This window comes from Haliotis asinina, chromosome 2, assembly GCF_037392515.1.
Source record: "Haliotis asinina isolate JCU_RB_2024 chromosome 2, JCU_Hal_asi_v2, whole genome shotgun sequence".
NCBI classification, from domain to species: domain Eukaryota; kingdom Metazoa; phylum Mollusca; class Gastropoda; order Lepetellida; family Haliotidae; genus Haliotis; species Haliotis asinina.
Window position 1 is genome coordinate 64,378,971 of NC_090281.1, and position 14,568 is coordinate 64,393,538.

General features: G+C 40.5%; 1 protein-coding gene across 3 annotated transcripts in view; it reads left to right on the forward strand.

The window, feature by feature from the left end:
• The window catches only part of LOC137272797 (uncharacterized), a 41,231-nt gene extending 30,713 nt beyond the window's left edge, over nucleotides 1-10,518 (forward strand). For all 3 annotated transcript variants that reach the window (XM_067805194.1, XM_067805195.1, XM_067805196.1), the window contains 8 exons: nucleotides 1,367-1,431; nucleotides 2,134-2,211; nucleotides 3,849-3,909; nucleotides 4,809-4,953; nucleotides 6,771-7,291; nucleotides 7,781-7,831; nucleotides 8,436-8,525; nucleotides 9,275-10,518. In XM_067805194.1, the coding sequence (XP_067661295.1) occupies nucleotides 1,367-1,431; nucleotides 2,134-2,211; nucleotides 3,849-3,909; nucleotides 4,809-4,953; nucleotides 6,771-7,291; nucleotides 7,781-7,831; nucleotides 8,436-8,525; nucleotides 9,275-9,397 (1,134 nt within the window). In that variant the 3' untranslated portion in view covers nucleotides 9,398-10,518. The remainder of the gene's footprint in view (nucleotides 1-1,366; nucleotides 1,432-2,133; nucleotides 2,212-3,848; nucleotides 3,910-4,808; nucleotides 4,954-6,770; nucleotides 7,292-7,780; nucleotides 7,832-8,435; nucleotides 8,526-9,274) is intronic.
• Nucleotides 10,519-14,568: the final 4,050 nt, after the last annotated feature.

Consider the following 14,568-nt stretch of genomic DNA (forward strand, 5'->3'; position numbering starts at 1 on the left):
ATAACTGATTGCAATCATGTTTTGTTTAGAAATGTGAGCTCGCAGAAGGTTTATATGAACTGACTGATGATATTCTGTAGCTGTAATTTAATTAGCTGTAATTTTAATATTGCGTATGTACGGGTGAAATAAACTTTGATGCGACTAGTAGCCGATAGCTTGCTTGTACTACACGCTCTACCCCTGTTTTGCGCATGCGCTGCACATACACTACCCACGTTGTGAGGAACACGTGGATCGTACTGACAATCTCATTCATCTCAGCGATCCTTGGATAAAACCGCAATACTAGCTAGTTTTGCATGTTCGAAACCATGTATCACCTCATTACATCGGATGTTCATAATAATGTGACATTTTACGAGCAAGCCAAAGTTATATCAATCTTTAAAACTATTTAAAACTATTCAATGTTAAGAGCTATTCCTCAGAAATTGCCCTGGCTGTGGGCATATCTGTAGAAAATCATAGGATGCGGGCACTTCTTTGAAAAGTACCCGGAATTTTTTTTCCAGGAGAGCACCGCGAAACTGCATGTAGAGGTTTCATCGGTAAAAGGAGAAACTGGCGTGACAGTTTAGTGACGTCACTTGAGGTTCCAACGACTGGAAAAAACGATTGTAATATCTTTTTTATAGCGCTGCAATGTTATTAGCAAACCTAGTTCGTCAGTTTTCCAAGCTCTGTTCTCTGAAACGTTTATTTATTCAAATAACACAATAGGTGATAAATATTAATTACCACCAAACAGCGTCCATGAATATGTATGATGAAATGTACACCGTGTCATGTTGCTGAGAAGCCTCATTTATATTCCACACTGTTATTTGATTGACATGTTGTCGTTGTCCATTGACTTACCGCTATGATCCACATGGGACCGTTGGTGACTGGGTAATGATCCGTGCTTGTGTGATTGATAGCACCCCGTGAATAAAGCTACATTTCATGTACATTGCATGTTCATTTCACAAGACGAGGACTGACGACCGTTTGACACAGGGGCGCTGAGAATACATTGCGCGGCTTATCTCCCTGATATTTCATGATTTGATACACATGCATAAAGGTAAATATTTTGTTCAGTTTATGAATGTAATCTAATCTGTTCCAGATTCAGCGCAACAACGAAGGAATTATGTATTAATTATTTGAAGACGTGTATTCATATGACACATTACATTTCATTCGGACTGTCTGATCCAACGGATACATGTCAGGTGACCGCTCTGGCCATTCAATGTTGACACATCAGTCAAGCGCTTGTTTGCAGTCGTGTGGGTTTAATAATGCATGTGTATGCCAACATGATATTCTGCAATATATTGATTTTACCCTGAATAGCGTAGTGACATTTTGTTTCCAGGACTATAAGAAGATTTTCGACATGTCGGAGGATGCTAGCAACCCCAAGAACCTCGAAATATGCAAGTAAGTATCGAACTGAAACAGAGTGACAAAACTGCATGATATTCCTAGCGTGTAGGACAACATTGGTCACGTGGTTTAATGTATTTTATTGTCTTTATAAGGTGCCTTTAATATCACCAGCTGTCTGTCCCAACGCACTGTTATTCTGTACGCATAACAGGACTGTAAGTAAACGTGCTTTGTTAAAGAGTGATCAAGGACTCTAGTGTAGGAGAGGTGAAACTGATGAAGACTGAGTTTTGATGTCGCGTCTCAGAGTATTACACAAAAATAGCGATGTGCACGCATATGGTTTTCGTGTTTTCACCCAACTGAGACACTATGCCATGGTTTAACATGGACCTGTTACCTATTCATAGTGTACGGAATGCGAGATAACGACACATGTTGTGTTCCCTTGAACAAGGCAGGGCAACAAAGAGTATCAGTATGAACGTTGTTCGGAATATGTGTCAATAGTACATCTTGTGGGGGTTTGTGAAATCGATTGTTTTAAACGGAGCATTGACTTGTCTGTCTAACAGAGTGTTTGAAATCGTATCAACGTTGTTTTCCGTTATTCAAACTGGATTATTTATGGCGAAACCTGCATACGATAAATATTGAAATTGTGCAACGGCTTTGTCAGTGGTACATATTTAACGTTCACTTTTTCTAAAACTGTTTATTTCTCGTGTCAACTTATGTTCTCGTTCTTTGCAGGCAACACATTGTGTTCCAACACTTTCCCATGGCTCGGCTTGCAGAAAATCCGGGGATGTGGAGTGCTTTGAGATACAAGTAAGCTGTGTAGGGGTTTTCTTAATGTTCGACTGTTGTAATTTTGGGAGGAATGGCCATTTAATACATTACGCCCCTCAATAAATTGCTTTTAAATTGGGACGTGCGTCCATTTCACTCGAACAACATTGCCACTTGGATAATATAAGCCACAACAAGCACTGGTGTCGCTCTCCTTGGACCACACTCACCCGAGTCGCTGGTAACATATAGTGACGTCACGGCAAAGAGTGAGTGACTGAGGTGTAATTCATATTAACAGCGTCCACATGTGACATAAAAAGTCCTAACTTAACAAGAAACGCAGTTTGATTATTAAAACCCCTGTCGATAAAGGACAGTAGAATAACTAGGCTATCACAGAGAATTAAAACTAGCAACTACTTTTTAAAAGTTAGACAAATACAAAATTAAACTGTCAGTGAAAACAGTGTGAAAGCGACTGGAGATCACCAGCAACTGACAGCAGATCACCATACTAGGTAGGAGGAGTACTTACAGTACTTTTACTGCCTGCATGGGTACTATATCTGGATATCCACCTTCCCTTCAGCCACGGGTTATTGGATACGGCAAAGACATCGTATCCATTTATGATAGAGAAATGTAGTGCATACCACCCTGTGAATTATTGACGATATCTCTAAGCCTACATATCTATGTTGACATTTTACAACAACGCCCAAATGGGTCGGCATATCAGACATACACCTGGAAGATATATTTTCGAGAATCACACAAACACAAATGCTTTGGAGTCTATGATAAATGACCCAGCCACATATCACCGTTGCCGTTTCTAATCATCAAAGCATTCTTCTGAATGAAATGAACAAAGGAAAATAATACTGTTGTATGGATTTAGCAATATTCATTATCATTTTGAAAAAATGGACTTTCGTCATTATTATAATCAATGTACGCAGTGTAGATACGGCAATCCGTCATATAGGTGGAATGTTGCTGAGTGTGGCGTAAACCTAAACTCACTCACCCAGATACGGCAAATTGACAGTTATTGCGACAAGTACAGTTATTGCGACATGTCGTGACACATACATAGATTTCTAACATTTCATTGAATAGTTGATTATTACAACGTGCTATCTGCAGAAATGCTGTTGTACAATAATGTATAAGATTACTAACTACGTAGAACAAGAATCCCACAAGGATAACATCGGTTTTGTTTACTCTTTTTCCTCCTCGTGCGGATGCAAATTAAATCATCTGACTGCCATATCGTCAACATTTGAAACTCGACTCATATCGGTTTTCGATCGATTTCGACGTTTCTGCGAGTATTGGTGTTATTCAACTCCCAGTATGTCGACACAATCGACAACGAGGGAGGGATGGCGGTAGTCGCCTGTGACTACCCATTTCCTATTCATTCACCTCGGTCTTTGTGAGCTTGACTCGAAACACAGTGGGGACACGCAAGGAGGTGTTCTACGTCCAGAGCTGTTATAGGAAACTCATCACATTGTAAATCTCTCCATAAAAGAGGTGGTATTGATCTTAGAACATTAATCGAGTGTTTCAGCCCCGGTGTCAATACCCTAGCAATACACAGACGGTGTCGATTACCTTGATTGACATGCTATTGATCTCACATCAAACCTTGGTGTTGACAGATACGGGAGGTTAATTGCACGAGACAGCAACGAACTGGATTGGATCTACGTCATTAAATCGGTAAGATACACGTATTTTGGAAAAAAAAGATATTAACAATACCGATTAGGAGGAGAAAAAGCAATAGAGAAATTTGGGGACGAGGTTTATAATATTTCATTACCAACCAATACAAACGGTGCTAATTATTTCTTCTTTGTTAGGTCATTGTGTCGCTGATTTATCATAGTGGATTTGTGCACGCTAGTACACATTCAGTCCCAAGCTTTCAATGTTCCAGTGTCCATCATTATCTAGCACAGAAGCTGCTCGGCAGCAGCATAATATGAAGTTTAGTAGTGGTAGTACTGACGCTAGGAGGAGCAATGGTAGCTGGTAGGGAACTGACTCTAAATATCGCTTTTGCTGCTAAAAAGATATGAAAATATCACAAAGTATCACGTTGTAGAAAAGAGATAAGCTATCGTAAAGTCATTATTGTGTCAGTTACTGAATGAAAATCATCACCAAAGAGTTATTCATTTCAAATAAGTATGTCCCTATTGAACCTTATAGTATGTTCTTACGGGCAAAATGACACCAATTCTCAAATTGAATAAAATAATTGTCAAATACCAGCCATTTTGTCTGTGATAAGTACCAAAGCATATGTTGTAATATATGCTTTGAAAATTGATTTCCGCGAATTACATTGATAGCTTGACATTATTGCACTTAGAATAAAACAGAAACATAGCAGAAACTGAAATATTATCATCATGTTCAATGTGTGCTTTCAATGTGAAAGGAATAAACGAAACCGTAAATGTCAACAATGCTGCCGGGAAGTCTGGTGGCCATGACTATACCATTAATATGATTGTCACACAGGTTTAAAACGATGATCAATGTTATTAGACGTACCAGCAGTGGAGCGTTTGCCTAACCTGATCTTTTCTAACCTTCTTGTGACGCTGCAGGGAGAGGCCAGAGTATTGAAGTATCTCCAGCCGGACAACATCGACCTGAAGGCCAGAAGGAGGAAGGTGGCATCCGCCCTGGCTGCACAGTCCCCGTTCCACAAGAAGAAGCAGATACTCAACTTCATAGAAGATCGAGACTATAGTGAGGCTCATTCCCAATGTTGTGATCGATGTTTTGGGTGTTTTTTTTAATCATTCCCCACGCAACAATAATCCAGCCAGGTTTCGGCGAACTAAAATAATCGAGTCTGAACCGGATATTCCAATGACCATGAATGTTCGCAGTTGGGATATGATGACAAGTGGGTTATGATGACAAGTGGGATATGATGACATGTGGTGACATGTGGGATATGTTGACAAGTCAGCGAGTCTGACCACCCGATTCCGTTAGTCGCCTCCTACGGCAGGCATACGATCTCGTATGAGAAGGGTACTTCAGTTATCGCATTATGAATATTGTTTTTTGAGAGGTGTTGAAACTTTCACAACTATCACATGAATGACCAGTTTATGCAATGCTACTAACAGCATTGCTGTTTCACTAGTTGTTGTAGGTAGTGAGTTCTACGCACTTTTTTACCTCCCCTCGAACACGTATCAGCAGATACAACATCTGATTAGAACTGGTCTGGTCAATCAGAATCAGATTCGTGTGTAAGATTATACATTACATGACACTCGTCATCATTGTAGGTAGAAAGCCATATGTATATGTCTTGCTGTCGCCTTGTTCTGTCATCTCCATTGCCGTCACTTCGGTTTTCACACTTTGTTTCCTTAACTTTATCTGTATCAGTGCACACAGCAACATTCCAGTTACAGTCAAACACAACTGTTCCGAATTTACGGCTGTGTCGAAGTAAAGGCTTGTTCTCGTTGTATGCCTTCTCTTTGCTCATTGTTTGTCGTATCGAACTATAACTCGAATCATTTACGTAGTTTCGACACTGCCGTGTTTGACAGTGTAAGAAAGTGGTCAGGACGTAAAGGAAGAAACTTGTATAATGAATAACGCGCGCTCCGTCGGGACACTATGACACATGGTCAAGCCACAAGCTTGACAAACTTAACCTGTTCATCACCTTGTAGGGGCAGTACAGTAACCTGGTGGTTAAAGCGTCCTCTCGTCACTCCGAAGACCCGAGTTCGGTTCCCCATATGGGTGCAATGTGTGAAGCCCTTTTTTAGAGACTCTCGCCATGATATTGCTTTAATATTGCCATAAGTGGCGTGAAAATAAGGATGTACACGGGTAGAATGGCTATATATGAATACATAGATAGAATGTAGACAGATAGATGAGATTAATTTATCAATAAGTCCCAGGCACTTGTTAGGTACACTCCTTGGTCACGGTTGATTGCTGGTTTCTGTCTCCGGATCTCGATGGCCTCTTGCAGTTTCCTTTGGCGCCAGTTGTTGTTGTTGTTGGTAGAGAGTATCCTAGTGTCCTCCCACCCCTCAACCCTCATGTAAATCATGTACAACATCCTTAATCCACTATCATGTGTTATGTATACATCATCCAATCATGCGTAATGTATTACCATTGGTTCCCATCATTGTTATCATAACTGTCGGCTTCCTATCAGTGCTTGTTTATACTGACTTCCAGCTTTCGTTAATTCATTCCACTTGTTACTTTGTTATTGTTTTACCTGTACATATAAATATAGCTCTGTACCACATTCTCAATCACCTGATGAAGGAGTAAGCATTAATTCCGAAACGTTGTGTTCTCATATAAAGAAGTTGATATCCATAAATCTTCATTCTTATGTACATGTATTTCACTTCTAAATGCCCTTCAAAGACTTAATAATCAAAACCTTTTTCCCTCAAGGAAATCTTTGACCTTACGATATGCGTGGTCACTATGACCACTAGCAGAGATCGTTTACTAAGCCACTATATAATTGGCGCACATGGATATCAATAATTTTGATTCGGTTTCAGTAAAGTCTTCATACAGACCTTCATCATACCACCCAGGTCGCAGGGACGGGGCAGTGTCCGCACCACCGACAGGGCGGCGTTCAGGTGGAGGTACCTACCGCGATTTTCTCAGTCTACCAGCCACACCCCCTTGCCGAGATACAGATGATAAGACCCTTGTCAACAATTACACGCAGCCTGTTGCCAATGGTCCAGAAATTAAAGAGAAACTTCCTCAGATCGTTGTGTGCGAAGGCAACGACGATGACGAGGGCGGCAGCAAAGATCAAGATCAGTTAGAAGATGGGGTGGAGGTAATTGACCTCAGGGACAAGCTCAGGCAAGGAAGAACAGCGATGAGCAATGGAACAACTAGAGGGCAAGATTCTAGGAGACAGTCCCTTGGCATGGGACGTAAATTAAGCACATGTCGCTCACAAGCAAGTGGTAGGAGTTCATCCAAGACCAGCCCGATAACAATAGGAAAAACAACTCTGCCTGCCTTCGTCCAAGTGGAAACTCTGCATCCTGGACAAGTGTTTGTACGTGGAGTATGTTAGCGCTTACGAAAAATCACAACGCAGTTGCTATTATGTATCCATAGAAACAGAATGTACGATATGCCTGCGTATGCGTGAATGCTTGCGTGTAAATTGGGTTATTCACGTATTTACAAGAATATTTTAATTATTATTAGTTATATTCATTATGTCTTTACCTTTTGTTCCATCAACCTATAAGTAAAGACATTTGTTCCGAATTGATATAAAGAAGATAAATGTATTACGCACTGGATATGATATTTCGTTGAACAAGTATTTTCTGAGGCAAATTGGAGTAATACTTTGCGTCTGACAAACTGCTTTCTGCGTTCTCCAGAAAGTGATTAATTTTATATTAATTATATCATAACATTATGTCATTTCGCAAGTCTGATGGTATGGTATTTTAGATATCTTACCCACATACTCTTATATCCCCAACATGTGTATGTGTGATGCTGTGGTAAATAGGTTTGTTCATCATTCCAGGGTTTACGGGCATGTTTGGATGCAGAAGAAAGAGGACCCGCTGTCAGTTTAGTGAGTTCAATACAGTACCTCTTATCATCAAGCCCCCTAAATAAACAAATATTTAAATAAAATATAAATAAAAATGTGTCAGTCAATGTCATCCATCCTGTCTGCTTATGTTTATGAGAGAGACGATCCGAAAGTTATACAGTCGTAGCACCTTCACCCGTGAAGATCCGGGTTAGATCTTCATCACCCACGCACTTTGTAAGAGTTGACTAAAAGCATTGCATGATCACGGTCGCTCAATCCTTTGGCATGAACCTTCATACACCAAATGCGTGGCTTGATGTTTATGCTGTTGAGTTCCCTGGCTCCGGCAGGAATATGTATGGCGGCGTATAGCTGGAATATTGCTGACTGCGGCGTAAAGAAAACTGACGTTACTTGAGCATGAACACATATACACATCGTATGTTAGTGGCATTGGACAAACCTTCACCAGGATAAGCTTGGACTCGAAACTACGACCATTGGATAATGACAAGTCTAAAGAACGCAACAAATGAGCCGAGTGTAGCTTACCGTTCACCGTTCAAGAACTCTTCCTTACGAAATTCATTTAATTGGTCAATTAATTTAGTTGTTTTAAAATATTTTCTTATTGCTTCAGGTAAGCGGGGAGTGTGAGATTCTACAGCTCAATAAAAAGTTCTTCATGAAGCATTGCGATGATGCGATCTACGGACTGATCCGATTGAAGGTAATAGCTTTTTTGTTTCGAAGAGCGATATACTTGGAAATAAAAGGATTTAAAATTACCAATCAAGTGGTCCCAATCAGTCTTCTGAGACATTCTAAGTTTAACTGAGGATACATTTTCAAAGTTACATGAGACCCGCCATACGACGGCTTTCGTGCAAAGGTTATTTGTGATGGGAATTGAAAAGCGCAGTGGTTCCCAGTGATTCCACTAGGATTTAACATAACGAAAGGATCAATATGTATTAAGTTAACTCTTAATTTAACACACCGTCAGTTTACATGGACAGTAAGTGCACTCTTGTGTATTTTTTGCTTTGAGAACATTATGACACAACGTAAATCTCACGTTATAAACGGCTATCATGTGGTCACGTCATTCAGCGTGGATGACGTCATATCATGTTGTCCTCAACAGCAATGCAAGACAGCATATGGCTTCAACTGACCTGTCGCTTTAACTGATAGATAATATAACATTTTGAATGTTCGAAAATATTGTGTTCAACAAACGTGTTTCAAGCACACTCGATTTATCTCTAATAATTTGTACAAAGAGGATAACCCATAAACAGGCCCTGAGGTCATAAAACTTTCCTGAGTACGATCTCGTGCTCTAACCCGCTTTTGTGGGCAACTCAGAACTCAGACTCAGTAAATAGAGGTTATGAAAAATTCGGAGTACGTTTTCGTGCTCAACTTGAGCATGACCCAGGTGTTTCAGAAAATTCACTCTGTTTAATTACATAGGCTAAACCTTTCCCGTCCGAAGAGGAGCTGGTGGATCGGTTGGACGCTAACCTCCAATGGGAGGAATACAAACACCGGACCTTGGAGGAGTTCTTAAAGGAGTGCCGGAGGCTGGACAGATAAATAAAGCTGGGGTACTAAGGAAAGGGTGCGGGGTGAGGTACAGCTGCCAAGAAAGGACATCAGTGATGCATGTATTCTGATTCATGAGTACCTCAAGTGAACTGATGAGCTGGTAATACCAGGAAGTGATCACTGTGATGCGTTGTGATTCGTGGAGTACATACAGAGAGGTAGGAGTGAAACAATGTACAAAGTGCAATGTGTTCTTGTCACGATTATGCTAAACTTATGAAATTTCATTATGAAACACGAGGGGTGTTTGACAATTGAGTTAATGAATGTGTGTGGAGATTAGATCTCAAACATATCCTGACAATAGAAGCTGAGATACATGAACAATGTATGCACAGTGCTTAGATGTATACGTGCCCCACGCAGTACATTGGAATAATGCATGTGTCAGTTTTTGTTTCCATGATGTTATCCTGAATAGTTGAACTGGATGTGTGAACAAACAGACTTGGAGTTGTTGGATGTCTCATCAACATGGCTGTGACAGTAAAGTTATACTTCATAAAGACATGTATTCGCCCGTCCACTTCAGGTTGATGTTTCATCTTGTATTACAATTCATTGCTTGTGTCGTGAGACAACAACCAAGTCAGTGAGTACCGTTGTACCGGCAACAAATCAGCAAAAGGTATTCTGCATTGTACCCCTTAATGGTGACTTTATACACCTTTTTAACACTGCGGGTTAGCTAACTGGTTACAGCGCTCGCCTTTCTCGACAAAAACTCGGATTCCCTGCACCTGTAACATGCGTGACACCCATTTCTGGTGTCCCCCACAGCAATAAGCTTCAAATGTTGCTATGCGGCATAAAACCTCACGACTGAATACGGAGATCGCAACCTCTGGGAGCTACCCATTGTAAGCATGTTGGGGTTTGAATTCTGGTTATTGGGTTTCAAGGTGACTACAGAAAGGTATATGGTAAACGGAGGTCGATACAATGTATGCACATTTCAAACGATTTGTTGTTTGTTTGTTGTTTAGTTCGGCACTCAGTGGTTATCCTGCTATTTGACGACATCCTCTAAATAATGACATAATGAACATCGTTCTGCGGAATTAGGATTAAAAGACGTGCATCAAATAAATCAGCAAGTCTGACCAACTGATGCAGTTATTCGTCTCCTTGTGTTTAAAACAAATCATCGGGTTCCGGAGGCGCCAAGTGGATGTGAGGTGTGAATGAGTTTAGTTTTACGCCGCCTTTGGCATTATCACGACGAGGGACACCAGAAATGGGTTTTATGCACAATACCAATGTGGTCACTCGAACCCGATTCTTCGGTGGGACGTGCGAACGCTTAAACCACTTTGCATGAAACATTATCGGAGCAACTCCTGATTACGGCAATCATAGTTTTCCAAGGGATGCAACTCGTCGAGGCCATAAACCACGGAAGCAACATCACAATGCCCGTGAACAACAAACCATTTGAGAAGCTGAGATGGGATATTTTATGTCCGTTTCACAAGGTTCATAATACTAAACATTTCCAAATCCAAAGACTGTCCCTCCATCAAGAAGTCCAGAGTGAGTAGTGTGAGTGACTTAAGATTTAACGGCAGTATCTAGACATATAGTTACGATACAAATTTGTACTCAGTGATTAACTGTATAAAATTCTGCTGAAAAGAGCAGTAAAGTAAATGGATGATCACGTATAATAGTGTGAAAACACATCGCCCAAATGCATCAATGAATTTTGTACTTGGAAGTAACGTATGCAATACATGCTTTCTCACCATATTTTCCAAACATGGTTTTCATGTTTTTCACTCAAAGCGAAAAATTGAATAAATGCCAGACGAGTTAATAACCAATACCAATAGGTTGTCGGATATTCACTCTGTTATAAAATCCACCAAGAGAGTGGCTCAACAATGAGATAGTCAGTCGGAATGATCTAAATGAGAGCCTCCCACACCCACGTTGGAAGACGAATTGGCTGTCCTCACGTAACTGTCACTGGACTCATGCAGCGATACCGTCAGATAGGAATGACGTTCAACTCAGAAACTGCTCCTAACGGTGACGTCATAAACTGCGCATTTCCCGACTTAACCGATACAGGGCAGCCAGACACTGAGGTCTTATGGAATCCGGGCTTACAGAACTTTACGGGGTCAGCAAATGACAGGCAAACATCGTCGACGGAGTCTTAGCTGGGCCCAGACGGTTCGCTGTTGAACGCGACGTGAGTGGCAGAGGGTGCTAATATATGTGTTCAGACACAAGAGTGCGTGTTTACCGGCGTCGTGTCCATTTATCTTTTGTGCTTATTTCACAATGGAGTTTTAAGTCTATGGTTTTTTAACCAATCACTTTATGTTAAATCTAACTCTAGGAAAACTGGAATATTGAAATCTAGCGATACGAAGTCCGGCTGTTCCAGTGAAAACAAGCTGCAGTCTTAGTAGACATTTCCCGTACGACTTTCGTGCATGTACTCTCTACGTTGGTAGTTTAAATTTCCATTTAAAAGAATGAACATTTGAAACAAGGTCCCTCTCAATTTACCTTAACAGCAAATGGAATTTCTAACTGACGCACATCCTTATCTTCAAGGATCTCTGAAATGTAGCTTTAAACACTGGATGTCATGAAAACAACAAAGCCACTATTTGTATAAATATGCCTGTACCGAGATACACTTTTCAATCATTCGGAAGGACTGTTTGACTGCTCGTGGAGACTATTGACTGTTTATATATGAGTTCTTGAACCAGATTAAAATGAGGCTTGAATGAGTGCATAGCCTCACCTCGTCCGGCGCAAGAAAAAATAACTGCAGCTGCTTCCATCATTTCGACTGTCTAGAGTTTAAAACGAATTTTCATACCAGTGCACTTCCTCCTCATGGTGCTTATAAGAACCAGCATGTCAGGCACAACTATAACTGCTGCTGCCATTACCAGCATAACGACGCCAATTGACCCAATACTCCTTGCCGATGGCCGGTTGTCGTCAACACTCTTAAACTTCAACAAGGTCTTGGTCAGATTAGCAGTGTCCACCAACAGCCTCTTCTGAATGTTTTCTCTCACGTTCACCTTCGTTTCTTCAGTGACGACATAAACCTTTCTCTCATACCCAATACACATGCATTGATACTCCCCTTGGTTTGCGCCTTCAACGTGGCATGGCATCTCCGAGACTTCTTGACTAGGGTATGTCCTCGTGTAGAATGTTGCTTCTAGAGTAGAATTCAGGATATTAAGACCAGGTACCCTATGTCTCTTATTTCCCGCATCAGCTATGCGTGTAAACGCGGACGTGTAGTCTTGTATGTACTGACTGGTTTGTAGCATGGGTGTTAAGGTTCTGGTGGCCTGTGTTGTCTTGAGGCTCAGGTCAGGTTCTCTGGAAGTCTTCAATGGGAGTTCGATAGACGTTGCTTGATACTCGGCAACACTTGTCATCCCGTTCGGTGTAGCTGCTGACAAGGGATACAGGGAACTACTTGGATGAAAGGATGTCGATAATTCAAATCCTGCAAAAAGTAATTTAATCACGTAATCAAATTCGCCATATTTAATCCGAGATATCAGGGTGAGGACATTGGAAAATGGATCAACAGACCACGTGTCATGCTAACAATTGAAATCCAAAGCTTTGTCGTCTGTGATAGTTTGTTACCTTTCGCATGATATAGTTTGTTCCACGTTTACACAAAAGCCAATTCAAGTCTCATTTATAAGACGGCTGATCACTTGATACCAAGAACACGTTTGAATATTTATCGGGGATCAAACCCGAGCTTATAGGATTATACATTCAAAGCAATATTACAAAGTATTTCAAAACCTACTGGTCGCATGTTGACGTTACTCTCCTTAACTACAGTATATTACTACAGTTTCTTAGCCTGATTCAAAGACGGCATCACTAAGATTTAATTTACCATTTTCACAAGACTAGCCGAAAACATGTAAGTACAAGATGGCAAGTTATTGTCACATAGCTCAGAGGTATCCTGTCGCAACAATGGTGCCGACTTGAATATTAACCAGTGAATAGTGAATAGCTACCTGTTTCACCTTTTGTGTTATGTTTGTCATTCTATAGATCGATATACCTGTTTCACACCGAAGTCCTGTGTAACCAGGTAAACAGTCACATTCATAGCCAGCAACAAGATCTGTGCAGCTTCCACCATTCAGACATGGAACGGAGACACACTCGTTGGTCCCTGTCCAAAGAATGGACATTTTTTGGACAAAATATCAAACATCAAAAATAGTATTAACTGGAAATTAAATATTCTAGCCATCAAACAATGGTTAGTTAAAAACATCAGTAAAATGCATAGCATCTGTCCAACGTAGGGCGGTCAGATAGCAATAGGAATGCACAGATTATTATGTTCAAATGCCATTCTACATGATGCAGGCATCATTTGAATCTTCGAATGACCAGACAAATATGCAGCAGTCAGAGGTGCAGCGCACACAAACCTAGAAATACAATGGAGAAATATACCATGTAGCATAAGATACAAGACTTGAACTGACCGTACATTACTTGCTTACCAGATTGACACGTGATGCCTGTATATCCTGACAGACATATGCACAGGAAGCGACTCAGGATGGAGAAGCACGTGGCGTTGTTGAAGCACGGTCCTCCCAAACACGGATCATCCACTGAATGTAAATTTTGAGTGAAAGTGTTTTCTTTTTTTTTCTCTTTTTCACTTTGTTTTGTTTTGTTGTTGTTGGTTTTCTTTTGTTTGTTGGTGTTGCTGATTGTCTTGTTGGTTTGCGATATTAATCTTTAATTTAATAATAACATCTTTAATAACAACCAAGGGTTATAATCGATCTTTGGTAACACAGGATTGCCTTCAGAGGCGACTAAGGGGATCGAGTGGTCAAGCTCGCTGACCTAGTTGATGCAATCCAGAGGCTGATATTTGATTAATTCCATACATACTGAATATATAAACCAACTGCATAGACAACAGGCAAGCTATTTCTTGGCTGAAAACTTCATAGTAAAAATTAATATGAATTCCAGGAGGTATTTTTTTATGATTCGTAAAGTAAAAAACAAAAAAAATTAAAAAAAACATTGTGAAGAACAGACATACCTGTCTCACAGACTGTTGCTGTAAAGAAGAACAAATCCAGTTGAGTGAGGCAGTGGGTTAATAAATT